The 27,810-nt window shown below is 39.5% G+C and overlaps 1 protein-coding gene across 2 annotated transcripts in view; it reads left to right on the top strand.

Annotated features, from left to right (window-relative positions):
• The window catches only part of ADCY5 (adenylate cyclase 5), a 223,859-nt gene that overhangs the window by 110,754 nt on the left and 85,295 nt on the right, over window positions 1–27,810 (top strand). For both annotated transcript variants that reach the window (XM_055813195.1, XM_027796465.2), the window contains exons 2-3: window positions 19,401–19,550; window positions 24,685–24,806. In XM_055813195.1, coding sequence (XP_055669170.1) covers window positions 19,401–19,550; window positions 24,685–24,806 — 272 coding nt within the window. The remainder of the gene's footprint in view (window positions 1–19,400; window positions 19,551–24,684; window positions 24,807–27,810) is intronic.

Below are 27,810 nucleotides of genomic sequence, written 5' to 3'. Positions count from 1 at the left end.
CCTGGTGCATTGAATACCAGTGAATATAATAGCGATCATTCAGATCCATAGTCCTTTGGGTACTGAGGACAAACTGCTTTATGGTTTTATTGAAACCATAAAAACGGGCCAGTGAGGTTCTTACATGTGCTCCTCATACTTGCAGATGGAAAGCTCTGTCTATGCAGAGCAGAAATAATCCTCTGGTTCTATTTATGTAGTTGTTGCTTAGATCACAATGGCTTTGTTTCTCATTATCTGAGATTTTTACAGCTGCCAAGTGTTTCTTGCCCTTTATGAGTTATGAACCTGGCATCGCTTTCCCTTCTCAGAGCTCATAGAGTATATGGTTAAGGCAGATTCTTTGACATTACTGACTTTTGTAAAGTGGCACAGCAAGAATATGTTGCTTGGTTCTTCCTGTATAGCTGTTCTCACAGAGGCTGAAACAGAGAAGAAGCTAGTGATTGCTTTTGTTAAAGTATTGGGCAATGTGGTGCTTGAGAAATCTCTGTGCAAATCCTGGCTTTGCCTGCTTTCTTCTGTGACCTTGGACAAATTCTTTGCTTGCTCTATATATATGAGACTTCTCATATATATAAGTTCTCATATAGAAGGGTAACTTCTCTCTCATTTTAAAGGGTGGTGTAAGAATAGATCTGTAAGTACTTGAGGGGTTATGGAGGCAGGAAATATCACAAACCGAACACATGCCATTTTATCACCACACTTGTGTACTGCTGTAAAGAAAGAAGTTTAAAAAGATTTTTTTATGTTTCCTAACATTCTGATCATCCATCTACTCAATGTGACACCACCAACAGTCTGCCCAGTTTCTTGTACTGGGTACCTGAGTGGGAAGGTGCCCTTTGGGTGGTTGTGTTTGGTTTTGGTTTTGCTGGACTTTTTAATTATCAGAACACAGGTGGAAAAACTTACAGCGTTCATTTTGTCTGAATGAAATGCCATGCCTTCCGCTTGTGTTTGACCTCTTTAGTTTTTTTCCCCTGTCTGTCAGTTTTCCCTCTGAATAAGAGCAGTAGGAGTAGTAGAAAATTACTGTTTTATAAGATATTTCCCCATGCTCCCCTTGCTGTCTCTGCTTGGGAAGAGAGTGGCCTGCAGTGGGTTTCCTGCAGCATCTGTGTTATTGCATACACATGCTTGTGACACTTTAATAGTAGCTGTCAGATAACATTAACGTATTGCTGCTACAAATAAATCAAGCAGGGCGACGAGCAAAGAAGCAAGTGAATGAGAGGACAGTTGTCCACTGGTGTCAGACAAGGCCACTGTAAGTATTGTCTGCTCACTTCACTAGTGAAATTGTTGGCTGTATGAAGATGTGCTTAGTGTGGATACCCAGACCACAGCCAGAAGCCCTCCTTTCCATGAATACCCAAAGGGCTTAGTTTATCAATTATGAAGAATGAGGAGAAGAGGAAGGCTGCTGAGATATCCTTGAAGACCCTTCCTTCTTAAATCCTGAAGAGTGACCTTTTTTTGTGTGTGCGATGTAACACCTTTCTATTGAGAAAGACATACAGTGTTCAGGGTGCTGAAAATATTGCGGCAGCAAAGTCCCAAACCTCCCGGTTTCTATCAGGTGATTCAGCATGATTGTTGTGCTAAATCCTGTGACGGCAAAGGATATCGGTAAAAGACTATGCAGATTATGTTGAACAGACACTGATTGCCTAGCTGAGATGAGTGAGTGGTCAGGTAGACTCTGAAGCCTGAATCCTGTGGCAGGTCTCCTGGCCCTCTTTCTAGGAAACCTATAGCTAGTGGAGCTAGCCACCAGAAGAAACAACTTAGGGAAAAACAGTTACACTGAAATTCCTCCCACAAAATTATAGCCTGCGTTTGTCAGTGTGCTACTACTTAAGGATCTCTGTTCTGTGGCTGTCTTTACACTTTGGAGAAATTCATTAACTTGGTACTGCTTATAAAAGGTTCTTTATCTGGTAATGCAGATGTTTCCAAACTCAGGAGCGCAAATTGCGCCTGGAACACTGTCCTCCTACTGCTTGTGAAGATCCTGGAATTATCTCTTGCATTTGAACACTATTAGAAAATCACCCAGCAGTAACTTGCTTACAGCTTAGCTTGCAGTATACTCAATTCACTGCCTCTGCAGGCTCTCCAGATACACTGGTAGTGGAAGTTTGGCATTTGAGAGCTGGCATGATGTGGCTGGAAAATTACTGTGTTAGTTCTCCCTCCTCAGTGCTTGTTGACATAGTTTTATTAGGTTGTGATAGACTGCAAGGAAATATAGATCATAAACTTAATGTATACCAGACCATTGCCTGGTTCCTGAAAAGCATTTAAGTGTCACTTTGAGTGACTCTGTGATTCAGGTAAGTTCTTTGCAAGACTGAAAGCTCACAAAGTTTCAAAACATTTTAAAAAAAGAAAAAAACTTCTTGCAGAAGCAGCTGCTTTTACTGTGTGAAGGTGGAAGATTATTTCTTACGGATCCAGCTGTAGAAAGTAGCATCACTATTTTTTTTTTAATTTATACATGATTGTCGTGTTCTTAAAATTCTCTCCGTGACAAGTCTTTTGTATTTCCTCAAATTGGTGAAGGGTTTATTATGCTGAATTTGACAGGTTAATGATCAAGTAGGAAATCATATCACACTTGTTAGTGCAGTTTCTGATGATACAAAATTAACTCTATCCCTTCTACAGCTAAAATCAGATACTAAATCTAGAGTTTGGAGGTAGGGAAGAGATTGTAGCAGCTGAGTCCTAAGAAGGCTGCCTAAGATCAGGATCCCTCCTCCCCTACCTACGTGTTGTATTTAGGATAGCAAAAGAAACATTAACCTTCATGCTGAAGAGTCAATACCACAGTAATGGGATTTTTGAGGAATATTGTGTGGGTTATTCTAGTGATAGTGATTGTCTAAGGCAGGATTTCTTGAAGTATCTTTCTCTGAAGTGTCAGAATTGGAGTTTCGCCTGTCTAGCAGAGGTAGTGATACATGGTGGTTTACATGCTCCTTTGAAAGACTGAGCCTGTTTGAAGTGGACTGCCACCCTTTATTTATTCCGTCAGTAGCTTCCTTGATGGAACCACTATGAAGGCTGTGTTTGGATGGAAACCTCTGGGATATGGGTGGTCTCTGATGCAGTCTCTTATAGTATGATGAGGGAAGCAGTATGGACAGCAATACTGACATGCCACCGCTAGTAATAAGGATAATATAAAGAAGAAGTAAAGCAGTAAGAAAAGTAAAGACATTTGCTTTGGCCAGCACTGGTCTAGAGTTGTTGCTTGTGATTTTGAGAGCAAAAGACCTCACAGCCTGTTTTCAGTCCTCATGCTCTGTGTATGTATTTTAATAACTTAAGTTTTTCCTGTTTGAACAGAGCAAAGCCTGGAGAACAAGCTGTTCTTCTGGAATCCTGTAGTTCATTTATTCCCAGTGATTCCAGTGGGAAATAAAATCAACAGCCTCTCCACATCTGAACAGTGACCCTCACTGTGTTTGTTAATACCTCTCAGTGTCTGTCTCCATCGAAACTCAGGATATAATTGCTCAGCCAGAACATGCAGGGGAATGAGAACTAAGATTTTCTGAGATGTAAAAAAGTACATGAATTAGATTCAATTTGGATGCCCAAAAACTATGCTTTACTCATTTGCATACTGTAGGAGCAGCTCATTTATTCAGATTGCTTTTAGAAATTGAACTTTTTATACCGATGCAGAGTTTCAGCTCCTACAACCACCTCATCAAAGCATCATAATGAACTGGTGACAGCTATACACCTGAAAATCTTTGAGTGTGTGAGCACAAATGCCAAAAATATATTTCCCTCTGGGGCCAGGAAAAAAAAGAAAACCTTTTTATCTCCTGGTTGAATTTACATTTGGCTTTTCTATTACTTCAGGCTGCTTAAATGGATTGGTGACTGAGTCCTGCAGCACAGGATCTGGAGAATATTTCCAATGTGCATACCTTGAAAATGCACAAAACCTTTTTAAAACAGGTATTGCGGAGCAATTAAAAACAGGTTCTGTAATGTACATGGTGAGAAAGGAAAGTAATAGCCAAATGACAGACAAGAAAGACCAATTTACCAAAATAAAAATGGAAGGTGTCCTAGAAGTGCTAAAATCCTGTTTGAATCCTAATCCTACAGGTCTGGACTGTCACTCCATTTTCTCTATGCCTTGCCAAATAGAGAAAAACTAGACTTTTATTTGGTGGCCAGAAAACAGTGTAGTTGAAGCCTACAGATCAGAGCAGGCTGTGGTAGAAGGGAGAATGTATGGAAAAAAAGTTATTTTCAGAAACAATTTCTTTAAAAGATAAAAAACCCCCACATGATAGTTGTAAAAATTAAGAGATTAAGTAAATTCTGTTCTGTGTGAATAAAGTACTTGTGATGGTGTCAGTATTTTATGAGTCTTACCACAAACTGCTTGACTACATGAGGTAAAAGGTAGAAAGAGAATTAATCAAATGTTTGTTGTTTCTCTGAAGACTCATATCGCAATCATACTGTGGGGAAAATGATAGCACATACTGGCAACACATCTGTTGATGATAAGATACTCAATGGAGGTTCTTTTGCCCTGTTTTGCAAAGACCTGACATTGTAGTCTTGTGGACCTGACCAGTGTCTCAAATAGAACAGTAGGAGTCAATGTCTAAGTAGCTATGTACCCTTGGTGTCCTTGCTTGGGTTGTGCAGTTGCAACAATAGCAGAATTTGGCCTTTCTGAAAAGCTCATGGGGCTTTAGGATGTAATTCATGAGCTGGAACAAGACTGTTCTTGGCTCAGCAGAGAGGTTCTCCAAATCAGAGCTGCTCTTCACAAGAGGAGGGGCATCCAGCCTCCCTTGAGTGAGCAGTTGCAAGCATTCAACCTTGTAATTGGAGAATTCTACCTCCTTCCTTGGAGAAGCAGAAAGGACTTTCCCGTAAATTCTTCAAAGTGCCCCTTCTGGGTAAAGGAAGTTGTAACAGAGGAGCTCTGGCAATGCCCTGCTTGCATCCTTGGGATGCCCTCAGACCAGCCTAGCTTCAAGCCACAGCACAGTATAGAAGGAGCATTAGTTCCTTCATCAGTGTTTATCTCCACACATTGAGGAGTTGTCAAGTATGGTTGCTGAAAAATAGTTCAGACATGCCCATGGTATGTACGTATTAAGGACAGAGGCAAAGGTAGTAGTCAGGGACCAATGTCCACTTGCCTAAAACTTTTCTCGTGAATAGAGTAAGTTCCCATGTTGCCCATCTCCTTGCTGTGCTTCCTATGTTGTGTCTTCTATCAGGTATTCAGAAGTTGAACATGGTGAAACTGGAAATAGTGTAGAGGGACCAAAGGTATTTAATTGCCTAGTGCTTGCTGGTGATGGATTATTGTATAAGCTATGTCAAGGATCACTTGAGTACAGAAATAGAAACTTTACATACTTAGATGAGCAAAGATGTAGAGTACCTGTCTTTTTAATCATAAGATAGCGTGAAGAAATGTGTGTTGTCTGTTTGATGCAGCTGTTACAGACAGAGTAGCTAAAAAGGGGCTTGATTGAACACCTGCTGGGTGAATTTTAACTGTAGTTGGACTGAGGCAGGTTCTGAAGAGCTGGGGAAAAAATGAGATGCCATGGCATAGGGTTATTCACCTCCCTGGCAGGAGTTGCACCTGCTGTTAAGACTGTTTTTTATGTCAGGGATCTTCGACTGCTTCCAGACACTTTAGGAATCAGTGTACTTGAGCACATTTTCCATCTGCATTCAAACCAAAGGCCAACCTTTTTCTCCCTAAAGTGGAAGCTGTTGCTGCCAGGTGCATCTTTTGTTCCTTTGATACTGGAGCTGATGGTAGGCACTCAAATTGAGAAGCAGGAGCAGAGCTGAGAAGGCATGCTTGCCAAGAGGCACTTTATGATCAACCAAGTTTCTTTACTATTCCGTATCAGCTGCATTGAATTCTGCTTCTGGAGGCTTTTATGATACTATATTAGATGGTGGACTGAGGACAATGTACTCTTTCGGTCTGTCTTTCTCTACCCTTCCCCTCTCCCAAGAAATCACCCTGCTCACATTCCTTGAATTAAAGAAAGGCATGGGAGGGAACCCAACCTTATTTTCCTCTTTCTATTGTTTTTAATGTTTAATTCCCTTCCTTAATTCTTGTGGTTAGATAACTTCTAGCATTGTAATTCCTGTTGTTTAGATCTGATGTGTGTGTAGCTGGATGAAATCTTGATTAGATGCTAGCATGTGACCCATCTGTAGTGGTAGGAAACAGTGGGGAAGATAAATATGCTCCAGGGAGTCCAAGTCCTGGATATTCACTTGCATCAAATACCTAAGTCCAATAAAGCTTGGTGCTGATTTTCTAACCAGTTTCTCTTTGAAAGAAGCACAGCTTGCTCTGAACTAATTAAATAGCCACATATAAGATAGTTCTTCCTGATCTGTTCAGAGCTGATAATCAGATATAGCAATATTACACTGTAAAAGTGATACTTTAAGGGCAAATTGGATCTGTGAAGTTGGGCCCTCATGCTAGGAAATGTGACACGTTGCCTACTGAGCCTTGTTTGAAACTGGTAAAAACTTGCTTGAGAGCTGATAAACATCATTCAGCATTTAGGTGGCCTCTGCGGCCTCAATTCACTTTCTTTATTTAAGGCAGTCCCAGGACAAAGTGTTTAACACTTGTATTCTCCGCCAGCAAGGTGTAGCAGCAGAGACTGTTTGGTTCTTTTCAGACCGGACAGGTGAGGGGACTGTACGCTTAGTTGTTATTGAGCAGAATTATTTTTGCAGCAGAAAAAACAGTGGGAAAGAAATAGTGTTTTATTTCAGCTTCTTTAAGAAGGAAATGTGTAATCATTCCAGAAAAAGTGCAGATGTCTGTTCTTCTCTGTCCATAACTTATTAGTTCTGGCCCTCTGTTCTGATTTCTGCTTCTCCATCTCCATTTCCCTCTTCTGTCCTGTCCCTTTTGGTTTGGATTCTGCCTCTTCTGAGGTTCTACCACACTCTCCCTTCTCTCTCACATTTTTTTGGGGGGTGCGTGTTTTCCAAAACTACAGAGGCACTGTGAAATTTCCAGTTAAAAATGAATGCAACAAACAAACTGATAACTGCATGAGAAATTACAACAAACTTAGCAGTGGTTGGTGCTCTTTGTGATGACTTTGTCATGCCTATATGATGCCTGGCATTATGCCAGTGGCTTAGCATCACATTGATATAGTTGGTTTTGTCAGTTGATTTCTGCTACAAATTTCTGAAATAGTTTCTTAAAAAGGATTAGGGTTTGGAGGGTCTTTAGTCATAACAAACATGATACATCTGTGTTGGTGTATTTTGTCTTTTTTTCTTTTGAGTTACATGACTATTTTCTAGAACTTCTGATGGAACCATTTTGAGAAACTTTTCTACTCTTTGTTTGGGAAAGGTATTTGACATTCTCAAAAGTGCAGTTCATTAGTTTTTGAAGACTGTCTTGGAGACCTCATTGTATGAAGGAAGTCAATGGCAGAAAAGACCCATTTAAGTTTTTGTTGTAGTCTGTTCTGTTTCTGAATTCTCCTGGATTTGCGTTGCATATCTGGAATTACGACTTTCACCATCCTTTCACTTTTTTCTTCTAGTAAACTGTTAGTTTACTAGCTCGGCAGCAGGATGCGTATTAGAGCATTTGGGCCTTCTGTGCACCAGCTGATATATCAGTTACCACTGCTATCTGTCAGGGACCACCTGCTTCGCCTTTGAAGGCATATCTCATATTTGCTTATGACTGATTATCAGAAAACACTAAGACGTGTTTGATGAGATAAGATCTTAGAGGTATAATTAATAATTTTGTCTAGTTCTTTCTGTCTTAAGTTGATAGAGTTAAACTGATAAGAGTAGAGAACTAGATCCAATATTTTTATCCTATCAAAAGCAGCTTAGGAGCTCCCTATTGGATTTAGACTGACAAATGCTATCACATTGTGGTAGCATGGCAAAGAACCAATCTGTGATTTCAAACCACAGTCATGGATCTGATCATATACTGAAAGATTTTACACCACTTTGTACCATTTTTTATTATTATTATCTCTTGATAAATTCTTTATTTGTTTTTGTGTCTCTCATTTCCCATTCATAAAGGCAATAACTGTACCTGGTTTTCAGTAGGTAGCAAAACCTCTCTTAGCTATGCTTTCCCTCTTTAAACAGTTATTTATCCAGTTACCTTTCATGTTTGAGGTATTTTTCATAAACTCATTTTTTTTTTAAGTATACTAATAAATTGCTACGTAATACAAGTGCAGATTTTTCAAAGGCTTATTAGGCAAGGCTAAGTGCACAGGTACTGTATTCTTGGAAATTAAGAATTTAATGCCATGACTAAACATTCAAGCAGTGATGCAAAACAGCTGTTGATGGCAGGGAAAGTATATTGCAAGCTAATTTATGATCAGTATTGTCCACTCCAAGAAAAGTAAGTGTCTCTTTGGGATATATTAAGAGAAATACTATCTATAATATAACAAAAGCAAGTAACGCTATTCAGTGCCCTTTAAACATCAACAGGATTGTTATATCAATTTTTGGATATGATAGTTTTCAAGAGTCAAGTGGGGAGTGAACTACATGGTCTGTGAAGTCTCTTAGGTTCTTCGTTGTCTTGTTGTCCTGTTACAAAAAAATTCTGATAATTGCACCCTATTTTTTTCTGTCTGTCTTCTTCAGATTAGGTTACTTTAAATACTCATATTTCACTCTTTTTCAAAGTCCAGTTCTGTGGTGTAGAGTATCCTCTTGGGAAGGTTAGTATGATATTAGGTCTATTTTAAGTTCACCTCAGAAAACCTATTCAGCTGCATAATCTCTGGTAATGATCTTTGGGAGAGTAAAAGTACATGCTCAATTACAGACTCAAAATTTTCCGCTAGCTACAGAAATGTGGATTTATTTCCTTTATATCCTGCCCAGTTCTCAGAAGACCCAGCTTATTTCAATTGTCAGAATTCAAAGACTCTTCCAAACTGTATCTCCAGCAAAGTGAGGTTGATTTGTTTGTTTCTGTTAAACATTTTAATTTTTACAGTATTATAATGCTAATATTTTCATCATAATCATCTTATACTTTTGACAGCAAGAAAAAGCAGGTTTAAGATCCTAGCAAAAATAACCTTCGGCTATAGCATATCTTGATTCAAGAATCCAGCTTTCTGCATTTCATAATGCTTACAGAAATTAATGATACAGTCCTGTGGTATGGGACTTGGATAATGTTTTCAGTACATATGTCTTAAAAGTAGACCTTGAAATGTCTTCCTTGAGATACTGCAAAACAATTAAGACTTTGCCCTGTAATATACACTGTGGAAAGATCATGTAGTAGCAATGTAACCAAATTGTTGGAGCTATCAGAAAAGAACGGGGTTCATCTTTGCTAATTTGAAAATAATCATTTGGTTTGATCCTGGAACCATGAGGCCATGTGTTTGTGTGTATGTTTGGGGGAAAGACGGAACTGGGAAGCTGAGAAGAAAGTCCAGGGTGAATAATAACAAGAGTTACTATATAAAGAAGGCAGAGTGGAAAACATATGAAGAGTGAAGTAGCACAGCTCCAAAGGCAGAGAGAAAAGTGGTTGTGTATAATGAAATAAAGGCAGGCTAAATTGTGTTGTGCTGTTTTTATTATAAAGTGAGCTAGTCATAACCAATGTCGTTAGGTTGTCTGACACTTTTCTTTATAACTTGTCTTTATAAACAATTCTGAAGAGTCTTTTAAAGCTTCTCTGTAAAATCTTCGTTGTATTATGGTAGACCTTTGAAATTCAGTATGACGAAGCTGAAGGCCAAGGAATGTGCCTTCAAGCTGTCTGTTGTGCTCAGTTAAAATTTGGTTGGAAATTTGCCTACTGATAACTTTTCTGTTGTTGAAACCAAATCTGTTTAGAGATCAGTATGCTCAACTGCTCAAGCAGCCAGACCATAAGATATGGTAATGAATCTTGGACTTCTATGCAACCTTTCTCATTCAAAAGTAAGCTTAGTTTACTGTAATAGCTGGCAAAATTGCACATAAGCTTTTAAAGGAAGAGTATTCAGCTGTGATCCAGTCAGATCCCTTATAGACTAATTTATATGTTAGTGGTGGCTGTGCTCAATGTTTGCTATTTGCTACAAATGCTGCTCCTTCACCTCATTTGGTACAAGCCACTGCTTCAGTTCAAGAGTTCAAACTTTGCTGGTGGTGCTTGGTAGGTTTTGTTTATTAAAAATATATGTTGGGATAGGGATGTTAATAGGAAGGAGCATAGCTTGTGGGCAGCTACCCTGGCTTGATTTGATATCCAGCAACAGAAGAAGAAAGGTCTTTAAATCAAAACCAAAAATCCATCTGTATTCCATTCTTTCTCCAATTTTACATTTCTTTCCAAACAAACAAAACCAGCATAACTCACCACCTCCTAAAAACACACATTCTAAATGCTTGGGAAATAACAATTTTTACATCCTACATACCATATTTAGGGCGCTCACTTCTGCCTGCTGAGCAACTGGAGAACTTTCTTTTTTCCCAGATAAATAAGACTTTCATGTAACTAGATAAATATTTTTGTTTTCCCAGTGACCTGGAGGTGACGCCTGTGCTTAAATGACTATGGAAGATAAGGGGTGATGCACTGCCTGTATCTGAGTCCAGGAGTCCCAGAAATATTCCCAGAAACACTGACCAGGGTACAGTGTGATGGGAAGGGAGGGAGCAGAGGGATGTTAATCTTCATGATTTTGCTTATTTAGTACAGATATATTTTCTCATAGCTGTTGCAAGTAACCACAGGTCTTGGGAACGTACTTCTCTGTGAAGAGTGTTTGCTGGCAGCATGTAGGCTGTTGGGAAAGGCAGACACCCCTTGCCAGGGGGATGGAGACGGCAGGTAGTGGCAGCCACAGAGGTGACTCTGAAGGACTGGGATCCTGCAGGACAGGCTGCAGAGGCCTCTTCTGCTGAGATGATGTAGGCAGTATGACTGCCAGGCACAACCTGACCCAAACCAGAAAAAAAAGTGCAGAAAATTGAACAAAATCCTCTTCCCATCATGGGTCAAATCAGCATATGTATTTGCTTGTTGAGTTAGTTAGCGTATATTAAATAAAGTTTCGTGTATGTTTCAGTGTAGTGGACTAATCTTAAGAGGGCCTGACAGAAAACCTAAGCATTTGGCTTCCTTTCCTCACATACCTTCCACCAGATAGGAAGGAGGGTATAAAAGATGAATCAAGCATGTTTCTTGACCTTTCTCCTCATTGAATACAGCTCCTTTAGTTTCAGAGGCATTGTGGGAAATCTTGAAAACATGACCAGACTTCTTAATCTAATTTCTATTTGATTACAATGTTTTCTATTAACACTTTTTAAGTTAACACCTATTCTATCTTTTTACATGAACAGTTCCTCCTGCCTAGGGAGCACACAGGCAGGTGGGACTGGTGTGAAGACAACTCAAACTCAATCGTACTTATAATAATTTGTAGAACAACTAATTTTGCTGAAATACCAGAGCTTTGATTAATTTTCTTAACTAAAGTAAATGTCTAAATTGCCTAAGCTATCATGCATCTGGGCAAATTTTGTACAGTTGTCAAAATTATCTTGACATAATTTGTGTGTGAAGATGTTTAACCCACCGACAGCTGTGAGTCATGCACAGAAAGTCTAAGAGCTTTTATCCACTTTTGTGACCTCAGAGAGATGTATCTAATGTTTGAAGTCCTGTTTGAAGACCTTTTATTTCAGTGAGATTGTATTTGATTGCTCAAGTCTTTGACAGAGAGGTACCTCTATGGATAAGAAATAAACACCACTTCCAGAGGGGTGAATTTACTCATGGTACAAATGCATTTTCGCTAGGGTAAGGTTAAGTGAGCTAGACTGTGAAACATGCCCTGACTAACCCCCTGTGCAGTATTGCCCATGAAAGCTGTGGCAATCCCAGCCCTCCATTGCTACCATGTTGTTCTTCTGGAGGTTGCCACAGCAGATTTGAAACTGGCCAAACCTGCAGCTTGTACTCAGCTGTCTGTGCTGAGGAGAGGCATCTGGCTGATGTACCATCTCTTAAGATAAGAAGCCATTGGAGTTGGAGGCGGCAGCCTGGTTACAAAGACTTAAGAGGTGATACGTTAAATAATAAAGCGGGGGTTGAATTGTAAGCAGGGAAAGGGAAATGTCCCTGTTTCAGTGGAAGAAGCCTTCCCTTAAGCTGTTTTTAGGGTCTCACTCTTGCATCCAAGGGCCACTGGATGTTTCCCCTCGCATGGCAGCTTCCCACGTGACTGTGTCTCCCACTTAGCCGTGGGCTGTCAGCTTGCTTCATCTGATTCACCGTCAAGAGTCCTCACATGAAAACCAGTGCTGATTTGTAGCATATAGAGTATGTGAACTGTGAGGATGCGCAGAAACTTGGCTGCCACAGAGATTCAGTGAGGCTGGACAATAGGACCCAAGAGTCTCCTTCCCTACTATTTTACTGCTAGTGAAGGGCTGCACTTCTTCCCACCAGGCTGTGCCACATACAGAGGATGCTTTGCTGGGATAATGATAGAGTTCCAGGAAAATTTAGACAGAGAAATACTTCTTTTAGCTGGGGTTACGCCAAGATCTGGTCAGGACAGTATATTCTCCTCTTAACCTTATTGCTCAGTAACCAAAGAAAATAGGACCTCACTGAAATCCCAGCAGAAAAAATAATAAATTATTTTTAATTTTTTTAATTAATTAATATTAATAAAACAGTCATGGGGAAGTAGGATGTATCAGTTTAATATAGCAATGTTTCCTCCTGAGATGCTTACTAAAATTACATCTGCGTTGGTAATGTTTTGTTCTTTAATAAAATGGGGATTTAAAAGTGTTATTTGTAATAAAACCTCAAATCTGTAACCCAAAGTACGTACTGCATTCTGTATGATAATAAGAATATCAGTGGGAAAGAATGCACAGAACATTTGCAATTGCAGCAATCAATAAATTAATTAAAATGGTGTAGAAAAAGGTTCAGACATTAATATTAAGAAAGCAGCATCAAACATTTTGATGTCCCCTGAAACAACTTGAAGAATTGAAAAATAGAAAAATCTGATTTTTTTTGCTCTGGATGAGGGGTGTAGTATTTCATGTCTAGCTGCAACTATATATTTAGAAATTAAATTAGGTAATTATTCTAAAGAAAGAATGAATTTACGTGGCACAAAATACTTGCTTGTGTTTCGCTTAGGAGAACAGAGCATCACATCTAAGAGAAGAACATATACTAGACTGGAAAGGTGAGATGGTCACTGAAATACACAGAACAGATACCTTCAGTGTCATGTTTTTGTTGACTATAATTCTTGGACAGAGACATTCACAAGTGGCATAAAGATTTTTTCATGTTTTCAGCCAAAATACTACTGCTTCACTCTCAGCAAGTTAACTTTATGCTGAATGTAGAATCTAGCTGAAAGATTAAAGGAGACAGCTTTTGCTCCTTGTAGGCTTCCCAAATAGGAGGACTATGCAAAAAAGTTTCAGAAGTATTTCTGCAAAGAAATTTTTTTCTTCTCAATGTCAACTGAATAGATTTACTGCGTATTATAGAGCATCACTAACAAATTTTATTACTCTGGGATAGTTAAATTACACTATGACTTAGGGAAGCATTTAAGCTTTCAGAGCTGGTTTCAGTAGCATTACTCATGTGCATAAAGTGGACTTAGAGAAGTCTCCGGAAGATTGTGGCTGTAACCAGTTTTCTGTTCTGCCTGAGATCAAAGTGAGTGGTTGCTGCACAGAGGCAACAGAACACAGGGGGAAGGCACCATGTAACAATGTCAGATTTGTTCTTAGACTGGTGTGTTGATGGAATCTTTTGTTGTTGCAGTAATTTCAATTACTCAGTAAAAGTACTTGTCACGTTTAAAATAAAAACCTTCTAATTTCTTTACTGGTACTTACTCTGTCCTTTACTGGCCAAGTACTGGGAGAAGACCATATGACTTTTAACTGTTTAATTATCTTTCTAGCATAATCAACAAGTTTTCACTATCTTAGTACTTTGCTAATTGTAGCTCTGGGAAATAAAAGATGTTGTATATACAGCACAAATACATGAGTAATTTGATCTTGGAGCCAGCTGATGTTGTCTTTCGTTTTAATTTTCATTATGCCTTTGGCTCTGTAGCCACTCCAATTTTTATATTAGGTAGTAGTATATAAAAAGGCAATAGAGGGTTAATTGCTGTTCAGGGAAAGTGTTTAAAACCAGTACTAGCTATACCTTATAACAACATTTTTTCATAATGTTTGTGCTTTTTATCTTTAGAATTTATCTGTACTTGCAATTCCGGATTGTACACATAGGTGCTGTAGAAATAGCTTGGATAGTTAGAGCTTTTGTAGTCCATCATATTTTTGTCCTTACATTGTTTCAGATGAGTATTAAAGATTTCATAGTAATTATTCACAGTTTAAAAAAGGAACTCACAAAAAGCAAAGCTAATTTCTGTGTCTGCCCCCACAATTAATAATTGGACCACTTTGTCAATTCAGTATACAATCACTATGAAATGTAGTCTAGAAACTCAGTTATGTGCTTTTAACCTAGTTGTTGCATTGATAATTGCTTTAGCAAAAAAGTTACTGCTAGATCTGTATCACAAGAGCTGGAAAGCAGAGGCAGAGCAGTGTCACATTCTGGAAAGAAGGGATATGTAGTTAGTTTGTTGTTTGCTGTAGCTTGTTTTGCATGACTTTTTAATCTCCATGTGTGTACTTTCCTTCTTGTGACAGTTTTACAGCTCCACAATAAAAGCTTAAAATGTAGTTGTTTTCAAAATGAGACTTTATGAAATATCAGAACAATATTTTGATTTAAATGAAAAATAAATAGAAAAACAAAATACTGATTAGTGGTGTTGGAAACTAACAGAGAATAGCCTAGTGCTGTGATCTCAGAACAGAAATAACCCTGAGCCTCCTCTGCATGAGAAGTGGACCAAAGCCGAGTAACTTGGCAAAAAACAGAAGCTGTGATTCTTGTAATGAGCAGTGATATTCCAAGGAATATGGGCCACCTTCTTGTGTCAGTAGCCACCCTTGTTTGCTGTGGCAGAGGTAGGGAATTAACAAAATTTATCTTGACACTATCCCTCTTAAGCATGTTGTTGTCTCTTAGTTACATACTGAATAGCATCTGGTGTTTGAAGAATAATCAAATAGAAACACAGCAGGGAGAAGCATGGCAATATTGATGCAAGCTGATACTTTGTCTTCTTGGGGTGGTCTGGAAGCTCTCCCCTGGTCACCATCCCACTTCTTCCTCAGCCTGGCCTGAAATGCCCAAAACATCAATTTTGTAACAATAGTGTCAGGCCAAATTTAGCTCTCAGTTTTGATTTTGTAATACCAGGTTTTCATAACTCCTAGAGCACGTGGAACTAAGCTGTTTCCATCTCCTTTTTTTCCTTCAATCACCAAGGGAAAAAGTATTGAAAACAGTTTCCTGTGGGAGATTCAACAAAAGCATTGCAGTGCTCCGTTTGTGCAATGAAATCAAAGTGACTAGAAACTGTCTGGTCTGTTTTGTTGTCTGAGGTTGAGTGATCTATTATTTCAGTAGAACTAAGATGTCATGGTGATTTTTGAAAACCCCTCATAGTAGACAGATTTTTCTTAGGTACTAAATCACCTTTAAAAAAACTGCCTCGGTAGCACCAGGATAATAGCATTTCTCTGCCACACGCAGATGCTGTAAGAGTAAATATATGAGTTTATGAAATACTCAAAAATGGCAATACCACAGGCAGGTTTAATAGCATATCTAGGAGTTACATGTAAGTGAAATTGTCTTTCATAAACTGTTATTTTCCAAAATCAGAAGGTTTGGAATCCTTTTAGTCTAAATTTCTAGCTAGGCAGGGGAAGGAAATCAACTACAAAATAGACAACTATATTTTCCCATTGCCTTGAACAGCTCTTCAAGCACAGATTGTCTAAAATAGTTGCCATAATATGTTTTTACTTTTCAGGCCATGGAGCTTAGGGAATCATTTTTTTAATATCTATATCATCTCTTTCCTCCTGGGACTGAAGCTGGTTACCATAGCAAAATGGCAAGGAAGCTGATAAGCAAGTAGTACCATTTGGCAAACAGGTTATAAATTTAATTTATTAAGACAGAGGACTGTGGAAAAAATGAATTACATTAGAAATATTTTTCTTTTCTTTTTTTTTTTGCATTATTGTATTTGAAAATACCTGTGAGGAAAATTATTGTGAACAGATATTGAAAAAAATGCTCTTGCTCACATAACAAGTGTTGCTGCAAATAGTAAAAGCTTCAATTTTAAATCTCTGCAGAGCTTTGATACTTTCAACGTTACACTGAGATTTCTCCCCTTATGTTTCAGGGTGTTGCAAAGATGCCATACTGTGAATTAAATGAGCTTCTGCTTAACAGAATAAATATGGATGTCTGTCCCCTGCTACTTAAAAATTACATTGCCATACAGTTTTTGTTCCTACTTGATGAAGCATGGTCATCTGAGTCTGTCTTGTAAATCAGTCTGTGAAGTCCATTGGATTTGTGAAAAATGACGTCAGAGAGTGCTGAAAAGTTGGATTGCATTGTATTCCACAAACATTATCAATAATATCAAGTCTGATGATGTGTTCTGTACTCCCCTTTGACAATATTGGCATTGATGCACAATATGAATTGCATGCCTTGAACTGTACAGTTTGGCTATTTAAGGCATCATCACAACAACAGTATCATCATGGGTGGGCCCCACCTGGGGGACTTTTTGTGGGCACTGAGATATACTGAAAGAGAGCTTGTTTTCAGGACTGAGGTGTTGTGTTCCTCTTTTCTGCTCAATTAACTTTTGATATATTGCCTGCTATCTGAACCACATGTTGTGCAAGAGTTGAGTTGCTGTTTTCGGGAGTTTATCTTGAGTTTCTACTATACACTTTGCTGTGAAGTAAAGTCTCAGAGTCTTGGGATTAAAAAAGAAAACTTCATATTTCCTTAAAATCTTTTGTGCTCTCAGTTTTATCCATCTCAGATATATGGTGCATGCTTATGCTGTTTCATATGCCCTGACGAATTTTCTACTCGGTGCACAACTGAATAGCTTCAGTAGAGAGGATTTGGGAGTCTTGCTGTAATCCGGCCATGCAAAAGATGCTATTTAGTGTTAACCCCTTTGAGCCCATATTAACTGTATTGAACTCGTAGAAGTGGTGTTCACTGGCTGTGGGTTGCAATCAGTGCATCCATGGAGCAGGAATCAAAGTAACTCCTAGGAAAGCCCTATTTTGGGTCCCTTTTTAAGCTGTTTCTTCATTATAATAAGCACTAGTGGTTTTTTTATACTAGATGGGGATTTTTCATTCCTAAAAATGATCATTATCAGTCAAAAAATACCATCAAATGGCCATTGGATGCAGCGCTAGGTTGGGTAACTGGGCAGGATCTGGGTGCAAGTTGGCTGCTGTCTGATGAACCTTGGGGGAGAGATGGAGGACCTTGGATCTGGCAGGATCCAGCCAGCCTTAGAAAGAGCTGAGTCAGAATATAATTTTGAAGGGAATGTGTGAGCTTCAGGATCAGGAGTTATTTCATGTTGACGTGTATGGCCTGCACCTTCAACAACCCTACCTATGCAAAATGTGGGCTCTTTGGATGGAGAGAGCCATCTGTAGGGGATGAGAGTAGTTTCCTCCTTGGAAACCAGTTATCTGCAAATACAGATAGCTGACATTGATGATAGTCACCAGTGGTTATCTATAATCTGCATGTTATTGTACTGTATAGTGTGATACGTAAGTGTGGGAACCCACTGCGGGGACATAGCCCAAAATGCAGCACTTTGATGCAGGAGCTTGGGGAGTTAGAGTGTTGCTGTCTACTGGCAGCTGTCCACAGAGAGAAATCCTCAACTGGCTGTAGCACAAGGTATTGCTTATTTTAGCGGAAAGATAAAAGTTTTCTGCCTAAATCCTGTTTCGAGGCAGAGTTGTTAATAAAATTAGTGTTACTGTCCTGAGCGCGTGGATGTAGTCAAAGAGTTAGAGTAGTCCCAGTGGGATTTCTCAGACGGGTTGTTGCTCTTTGGGATGTGGGTCCATGTTTAACATGGAGGTGGCTCCTCTCTCCTGCACAGTGACCAGGTTGCTTTGGGGAGTCCTGAGCACCCCCTGTGAGCAAAGAGCTTGAGGAGTGCCTGCCACTCCTGCCCTTCAGAGCTTGGCCCTGTATTTTCAGGGAGTGGGCTTGCCTGGAAATTACTTTTTTTTTTTTATTCTGCAGTAAAGAAGTGTTAAAGGCGAAGGGTCTATTTGGACTCATTAGGGAATACAGCAAAGATCTCTATTTTTAAGAATCTTGCAGGTCTGATGACAGACTTTCCCCCTAGAAGAGATGAGAGGTGTTTTGAATAAGTCTTTCCTCAAGAGGAGATCCAGCACAGTTTCTGCAGCTCCTAAAAAGTTACACTGTGACTGACCTCTGTCAAAGGAAATGTTTACATGATACCATCGGAAGCCGTTTTGAACATTTTGCATGAACCAAATGCCAGCAATGGGCATGGATTTTTTTTTTTCCTATTTTTTTTTAAAATAGCTGAGAAATGAAAGATTGTGACACTGTTTTTCAGCAAAAGTTATATGACTGCTTCCTTACAAAATATAACCCATGCGGAAGCAGAAGAGCAATGTAGCTTTTCCTTTGTGCTTGTCCGTTCCAAATATGCTTCAGACTTCACAACTCTTTCTGGAGTCATGTTCACAGAAATGTATAGAATGTTTTTGTGTCTTTTTTCTTTTAGCTAGTAGCATAAAATTTTAAGTCGAAACTAGTTTAAAAAATTGTTTCAGTTTCTCTTTAACCTTATGCATACCAACATTTTCCCTTAAGTATTTTAAGTGCTACTTCAAAATAATGGTTTCTTTGATATGTTTTCAGGCCAGATATGTAGGTACACAAAAATGGAAATATTTGTGTTCCTCTGTCAGATCTGTTTGTACGAGTCTTACTAGCTGACAGAGCAAAGATGCATTTTTTTATATATTTTGTCACAGATGCTCCAAGATACTGAATTACCAAAAGCAAGATTACAGAACTACCAGTGGAATTGTATTTTTTACCAGTGAAGTAATACATAGTGTTAAAAATGTATATTTGGGGCCATATATGACAATATTATATTTTAAAGACTAGAGAGGTAAAATACACTGGAATTAAGAGCTTGAAGTTTAAGCATGGCTTGGATTAAGGAGCTGTGGAAGGGGCTGTGTTCTGGCTGGTGCTTTGTTTCTGATGGCAGGTTTCCAAAGTGTAACCAAGTATTTTTTTTTCTTTCTTTTTTTTTCTTTTGTTGCAGCTGGTCTCCAATGTTCTCATCTTCTCCTGTACAAACATTGTAGGCGTGTGTACCCATTACCCAGCAGAGGTGTCCCAAAGACAGGCTTTCCAGGAGACCAGGGAATGCATACAAGCCAGGCTTCATTCTCAAAGGGAGAACCAGCAGCAGGTAAGAGCAACAATGGGAAATAAAAAGTGAAATTGCTACAGTAGAATTAGCATGCAAAATGTTCCTGTAGGATGGGATTTGCAGGCCTCTTGCTTCTTGATTACTCCAAGCAAGAACAGGCTGATGGTAGAGGGCAGGTTTTTTAAAAGTTTGAAAGAGAGCTCAGGGGAGTTTTTTTTTCCCCAATGCCCTGACAGACTTCTCCACAGACTTCAGCATATCCTGTGGTCTATGTTCCGCAGATTAAAATTACACAGTATGCAGAGTCTGCATAGTTTTTTTTGAACCCATCATTGAAGCCATGTGTTGAATGTACAAGCAGCGCACAGGGTTCAGACTGACGCTCTTTGTAAGGTCAAAGCGTGATGTGTTTGTCAGCAAAGCCACTGCCACAGGTAGCTCTAAGGAAGGTTTCAGAAGTGAAAGGTAAAAATTGGTCCACAAAACATACTGTCCCTTGATACCTCCAGAGAGGGTCCTTTTCCTGCCTTTCACAAAGGTTCCCACCTGCTTGCACACCTCTGTATACCTTATAGGCCTCAAGTGAATTGTATTTGTTAAAAAAGTTAAGATTCATCACCAACTTAGGTGTGGTTTTGCTCTAAAAAGACCTGTTGATGCCATCATACAGCCTAGCTGTCAAGGGTACCGAATGTTACCACTCTCCTAATTCATTCGGGGGTTCTTTTGCAACGGATCTTTTGTGTCCTCAAGCTTAGATACAAAAGACCTTTTGGGGCAGCTTGACTATTCCCTTGCCAACACATTTCTGCACTGCAGTACTTCTTGTGGTGGTCTGCCCAGTCCAATTTGAAATGAATCGTGAAACGGGGCTTCCACTCTTCCCTTGGGAGGTATCTCAGAGCTTGGTTGTGGGTTTGAGGAAGAGGTCAGAGGAATGAATCAACTGGAGTGTCTTTGCATCTCTGTGGCAACACACCTTAATTTTCCCTCGTGTCTCAGCCCACCTGCATTTATGGATTTGTCTTTTGGCAGTGTTTCACAAAGTACTTCCGGCTGATATACTTGCTGTTTAACCCTTACTGTGAAATAACCTGTACATGTGCCTTGTTTTGATAGTATATGTATGAAAATGAGATTCATGCTCAAGGATCCTTTTTCCTTTGTAATGAATGTGGTCTCAGAAAGATGAAACGAGCAGCCGCTCCTCCTTCCACACCTTGAAATGGAGGAAAGGATTGAGCCAAGAGAATACCCCATTTTACTGATTGACTACAGCTCTGTCATCCTGCTGAGAGACTGCCGTTGCAGCATGGCTCAAATGCTTGCGCTGTTCTGGATTTAGAAACTTCTGTGTCAGAAGTACCCAACGAAATAGCCCTGACAAATGCCCTGGCTTTATGCCTTTTTCTTCTTTTCCTCCCCAGAAAGCACTATGCTATACAGAGGAAAGCCAGAACATCAGAAAAACATGGGTCAAAGCCAGTCACTTAGAAGTACTTTCTAGTACTTCCAGCAGTAACTGTGGGTCCTGGCAGCTGGGGACTCCTAATAAGATTACTTGCTGCTACAGCCTGCACTGACATTGATCTCCAGGTTCATTTCAGATGAATCACTATGCATAATGCATTGAGATAATCTTGAGGTGATAGCAGACACAAACAAGGGCAGCTGAGCCCTCAGCTGGGAGAGGCAGTCTCCAAATAGGAGTAGAGGGATACGCAACTGCACAGCCCAACGATGTTACAGTTGCTTGCCTGTTTCTGGAGATCTGGCGATGATCCTGTGTACTGTTCTCTATTAAAGATGGGCAGATTATCTTGGGCAAAGGAATGTGTATTTTACTTTATTAAGCCTTTACCAGCATGCAAAATTAGCAAGAGAGTAAAGAAAAATCCAGAATGTCCAGTGCAGAAGAGATACTTCTTATGATTTAAGTATTTGAGGTAATCTATGGCAGAGCCATAACAGGAATCACTATTGCTTGCCCAGAATAAAATACTCCTGGATGAAAAAACAGGCATTCTCTACAATCTGTAGTGAGCAAATACTTAGGATTTGAGTAAGAGATAGGTTATTGGGACTGCACAGTTTTACTTCTGGCATTGCTTGTCTTTTGTGTCTGAAAAGTTGTTCTCTCCTTTTTTTCATCTCTTCATCACTTAACTTGTGGTGAAAGATAAGTCTTATTAAACCTGAAGACAAATGGATAGTCATAAGGCATTAAATATTTGTAGTGCTGTGAGGTCACCTTGGGAGAGTATGACACAAATAGTTAAAATTCCCATGTAGTACCAAGTTGTTGTAGGATCTGTGTGCCCATATATACATATATCTATATGTATGTATTTGAACAGAGTAGATCTGCATTGTACTCTTTCATCTGTGCCTGTTCTAGAGACTAGTGCTCCTTGGGATGCATGTGTTTAATGTATAATTCAGTGGAACTATACTTGCATCTTATTTTGAAGTGAGAATTATATATGAATTTGCTCTTGCTTTTTTTATCAGGTCAGAATGTTGCCTTGTTACACTTGTAAAACAGCAGTCCCAGTCACCTCACTGGTGCATACTAAGTGATTTTAGAGCGAGGGCTGCAGGACTTTCTAGTCATTGTAGCAAAATGAAAATTGTAGTCTACTGGAGTCTTTAATTTCTGTGTTCCATTTGAAATAAAATGTAACAGGTTTGTTGTTTTGAAGGTCTTTGAACATGGCTTGTGCTTTACAAAGTCACTTGTTACAGCCTCCTCCTATTAGCTTCAGAGGTCATTTTCAGTGATTGTGATGCTCCCAACAAATAGAGTAAAGATAATGACCTGCTCTGTAATGTGGCTCAACTTCCTAATTAGTTGCCGCGAGAAGGGATGTTGTGGTACATGTATTTGTTTCACTTGATAAGCCTATATTACTCCCCAATTGTGATAGCTCAGAGTGATTAGTTCATCTCCTGGAGATCTCAAGTGTCTTGAAAATATTGGTGATTTAGTCTGGTTAAGTGCCTGTGGTGTCAGGAGGAGCAGGGGTGGTGGCTCCCAAGCAAAATTTACCCAGAAATGTATGTGAAAATCTCTTGAAGTACTAATAAGAGAAACTCAATCCCCTGAATGTGTCTCTGTTTTGCAAGCAAGTAAAAAAAAAGCATCCCTCCACGCTCATGCGCCTACAGGGAATATTCCAAACCTGTGGGTGCCCCTGAATCTCCCTTTAAGCTTCAAATCATTTAGAGGATGTGTAAAATCACACATAAAATAGCAGCTTTCACACATTCAAGGATGCCTATTATAATATGCAAATGACAACAGCATATACACCAGTTACTCTGGAAAGCATATATACGTGTTGTGCTTTTGCACTTAAGGAGCTGACAGAAGCCTGAGGAAATGTGCATGATTCATGATCTTTTTTTGTTTTTAAAAAAAAGGGTATGTAACTGTTAGTACCTGCAGTATACTAGTGAAGGTAAGAGTATCTTAAAAAACAAGTATCTTGTCAAGACTGCTGCAGTTTTGAGAAGAGGAGATAGAAATCCCTCCAACACATCTTCTGTGTTATTACTACCTCTTCAGAGACTGGAGGCAAGAATCAATCTTTTTAAGGTACACATTGAAGGGAGGAGGAAAAGGGAAATATGGGCAGTGCTGTAGACCATAAAATGTCACAGTGCATGCTGAGCACATTTCCAGTGAATTCATCTTCTTCTCGTTCCCCCAAAGTTACTTTGTCTCCTCAGAGGAAGAAAGAAATGGGGATTTTTCAGTGAAAACTAGGAATTAGAAACCAGGAATGTGCCTATAACTGTAATATGGGCAAGCAAGAGTTTGGTGATGTGAGTAATTAGTACAGGATTGCTGACTCCTCTGAGTCAGGAACTGCTTTTGAGCCCTACTGTTCCCTGTGTTGTTGAGAGGTAATGAGCTGTTAGATAAGGTTAGGGACCTTTGTTTACACCACATTGTATCTGTGTCTTCAGGAAGGAAGGCCCTTTTCTTCCTTGTGCTCACTGCAGGTAAAGAAAGATAAAGATGAGAGTGGCACAAGCTTTTAGGATCCTTCAGCTACTCCAAAGCACTGCCCGAGGGTTGGACCACAGTGGAGCTGATCCCAAAGGAGATGCCTCCCACCTTCTTCATCCATAGTGAAAACTTCTTTTGAACTGCAAGGGGTGTGAGTGGGAATAAGATGAAGGTCTGGGCAGAATTTCTCAGAGGTGATTTCTGAAATAACACAAATGCATCCCTGGGGCACATACTACCTGCAGATTTTAATTCTATGGCTTCTGCATGAAATTGCCACCAAATTTAGAATAATAACAAGCACAGGCTTTTGTGTGAGTTTTTAGGAAAATTACCAGACAGTCATCATTTTGTCATATAACTAATTTTTGCCTAGCATGCAAAGCTATATACAGAACAGCTTACAAAATAATGTTATGAAAGTCACACTAAAGCTATTATCAGTAAATAAAAGTGCCAAGTGAGAGTGGAGAGCTGTGAATTGTTGATGACAGAGGTGGATATTGAAAACACTCTTGTAGGTGAGTTTACAGATCTTAATGCAATTGGGCACTAAGAGCAGTTTTAAGTGTAGAAGTGTAGTACTACATTGTATAGTTGGGCTAACTTTTCATGCTAGTTTTGTTGGGGCATTCCTTTTGACTTTCTAGCTGCTAAGAACAGGTTTGTGCCTGTTGGGGGAATGTGCTTAGATGATCTAGATAGGAAAGGAAGGAATTTTAACCGGTGCCCAGGGGTGTTGGGGTATCAGTCCTCTGGTGTTATGTGAAAGAGGACTTCATGGTGGTGTTTAGAGGCTGTGTGGGAGGTCAGACAGTATCGTTTATCAGAGTCCTTCCAAGAATGGTGGAAAGGCACTTTTTGAGTTGCATGGCTCCTTCATTTGCAAGAATTGGCAACCATGAATCACAAGCCCAGCCCAGATGAGATGAAAAATCATAATTTTTCTTGTACAATCATTGAATTCTTATTGTGGGACTGGGACAGAAGTGCATATGACCTGTTAGGGGATCAGCTGCTGGGTTTATGGAGACCGTTTCACTTGGTTGTACTCATCTCTTACCAAACTGATGACTCATTTCTCCCCAGTAAGGAACAAAGTGTGTTTGTTAACTGGGCAGCAGGTGTTTTAATTGGTTCATCTGTCTGACTCCACAGGAGCGTCTCCTGCTCTCTGTACTTCCTCGACATGTTGCCATGGAGATGAAAGCTGACATTAATGCCAAACAGGAAGATATGATGTTTCATAAGATCTACATCCAGAAGCATGACAATGTCAGGTAAGAACAGCAGCCCATCTCCTAACTGCTGGGGAGGAGGGACCCTCCCAGTGCTTGGCAGTTAACACGCAGTGATGAAGAGGACAGTGACACATAATCCAAAATAAGTGTAAAGACTCAAAAGTATCACCAGTTAACTTTTGAAAGTTTGTTTATAGGATTGCCACATTCCTGCAATGTCTTCCTTTGAGAAGCAATTGTAACTGAGTTCTTTCTTAGATTTTTCTTTTTTCTTCCTCACCTGGAGTGAATCTCAGTAGTTTTGAGAAGGAAGTGTATTTTAGTTCAGTTATTTTTTGACAGTTTCAAGCACGCTTCTGATAAGCCACGATGGGGTGCAAGTTAAAGATTGGCAACACTTTCCATGGGGTGAATTGCAGAGCCCAGCTGAGGTTAAGGTCACCTCAAGTGGTCTCTGCCAGAGTGGAATTACAAGCAGGAGGTCTGTTAATGACAGCCCTTGGCACCTGCTCAGTCACCCAGCAGCGTGTTGCTTCTTAGTCAGCTTGGGTGAGCAGAAGAAATTGATATCCAATCTCTGGCAAATCAATCAAAATCAAACACAGGCCTTGTTACTGGGGTAGTCCAGCACCGTGAGCTTCTGAACATCACCGGGTTCCCACTGTCCACTTCCCAGGGAAGAGGCAATAAAGTAGATAAAGTTGTATTTTAGTTGCTTGATATCTTTATGGGCTCCAGTTACAAAGTTAAATTTAACTTAATCTTGATGCATTTTACCTCTGCTGTTGTACCTGGCCTCTTTGGGGATCACTTACGTCTCTGCTAAGCCAGGTCCTGGAATATGTCACAGTTCTGTGAATCTATAAATACTTCTGCTGAGACACAGGGACTGGGGATAGAGAGCTTCCCTTCTTCACCTCTCCATTTCTCCTTCCAACAAGTGGTTTTCCTGTAAACTGCTTGCGTAGCTTTCTCTTGTACATAGCTTTAAGTATGCTCGTGAATTACATTTTCCAATACTTGATGCTCAACAGGTAAAAGTGTATTTCTTAAATTTCTAATATACTGTGCCTTGCATAATCTCCCAATAGTTGATGCTGGGAAATTCACATGAAAATCTGAAGCATCTGAAGACATTTCGTTAGCATTGAGGGTAGTGGGGAGAGGTAATGTACAAGTAGAAAATTGGCAGAAGGTTGCCTACTGTTGAATGTAGAGTCTGATATAAGACTCACTGAAATCAGGACAAGTCTTTGTGCAGGCTTGGATGCACTTCATTTCAGCTCTTCATTTTTTTTTGGTGGTGACTCAGTAAACAGGTAAAGATCCACTAGCAATACTGAAGACAAAAACATTATGAGATATCAAAGACAATAATGGTTCAGTGATAAAAATAAAGAAAATACATATGGTGATGAAGGTAAAGGGAAGAGGCCTTCCAAATTGCCCTCAACAGATCATGTGCTACAGTAATTGGATTAGGTTTTGTGTCTTTAAATTCATTTTTTCCTTAACGGCACTGAGCTTGTTCCAGAAGGTGTGTAAATTTCTTGTGTCAGATGCCATTTGTGAATTTTCTTAATAAAGAAATTACTTTTTTCCAGTACTCAAAGGTCAGCTTGACATTCAAACTGAATGCAATTCGTTAGATATGACATGAGGCTAGTCATTATGGTATTATAGACTTTCACATCAATTTCCGTATGTTGTTATTTGCGGGTTTGAAAGTTATTCAGTACAGTCAAATCTTAGTAAAGGCTCTTTAGGATGACACTAATTTGAAATTTTAACTGTATCATCAAATGAACAATAATAAACTAAATTTGCAAATGAGTAACTTTAAATGGAGAGGGTAATCTGACAGAACTATTATAACTGGAAAAAATAGCCCAAAGGAAATGGATGATGATGAAGAAGAAGAATGGAGATGTGAAGACCTGAAAAGATACAACAAAAAATGATGCATGACCCAGTGTATAGAAAGAGAAAACAGTTGGCTATGATTTTCAGTTATGGCTGTGAAGTAACATGAAAGGTGAAACGTATATATAAATGCCAACCAGTTCCTTGGACTGTCCTGATGGGTAGCTAACAGGAAGCTTGCAAACACGTAATTTTCACATCTTATGAACTTTTCCATAATAGATTACCTTCTGCAGCCTAAGAGTAATTTTAACACTGTTCCTCACGGTAATGAGTGTTTAGGAATCAAGCCCTTGCAGGTGCAGATGGCCTCCAGTCCAAAGGGAGGCTGAGGTCACAAAAGACCTTGCAAGGGGAAACAATTTAAATGATCTTCTTCAGAGTATGGACTTTGTTGTCTGTGCCTATGAGGTCCTAAATCAACACCCACTGAGATAATGGAAAAAGCTGGGAAAGAGAGGTAAGAAATAGCAATAAAACAGTATATGTACTGAGAGCAAATGGAAGGTAACTTAGGAACATCTTATTTTCATGTACTTTAGGGAAATTAATAGCTAAGTATGAATATTGAAAAAAAGAAACATGATTTGAAACAAATGACTCATTTCACACTAAGAGTTCAGCATGGAGCCTTTGCTCTTGCCTGGGTGCACTGAAACCACCTCTAGTGGGAATGACTGCAGATGATTTTGAAGCACACAGAAACACACTGGTGGTAGGTGGTAGTGTCTCAATGATGTGGATTAATGAACTGGCTGAATAAAAGCAAGCATGCTCTTTACTTTTCATGGGGAAAAGCTCAAGGGGAGGCTTTTGAGAAGAGAACACTGTAAGCAGTTTTGGTTTTGTCACTATTCAAAAATATCATAAGATCTAAGTTTTTATGAGCTAAAGGTTATTGTGTCAAGGCAATTGAGAAGTATGTGAAGTCGGTGCAAGGGTGCTGTGCCCAGCCATTGAATCTGGCTTCCTGTTGATGATTTATGAGCCGGAGCATTTCCTCCGCAGTTTGTAGGAGTGGGAAGGACTGTATGTCTGCACAGAGGTGCAGGTTTCCCTCCTCTGTCAGCTGTATCCAGTGATTTTCTTTTCCCAGTCTCCCAGATCAGTTAAAAAAGTA

Source organism: Falco peregrinus, chromosome 8, assembly GCF_023634155.1.
Source record: "Falco peregrinus isolate bFalPer1 chromosome 8, bFalPer1.pri, whole genome shotgun sequence".
Lineage (NCBI taxonomy): Eukaryota > Metazoa > Chordata > Aves > Falconiformes > Falconidae > Falco > Falco peregrinus.
Note: the sequence above shows the minus strand (reverse complement) of the source record. Positions and strands in the feature narration are given on the sequence as shown.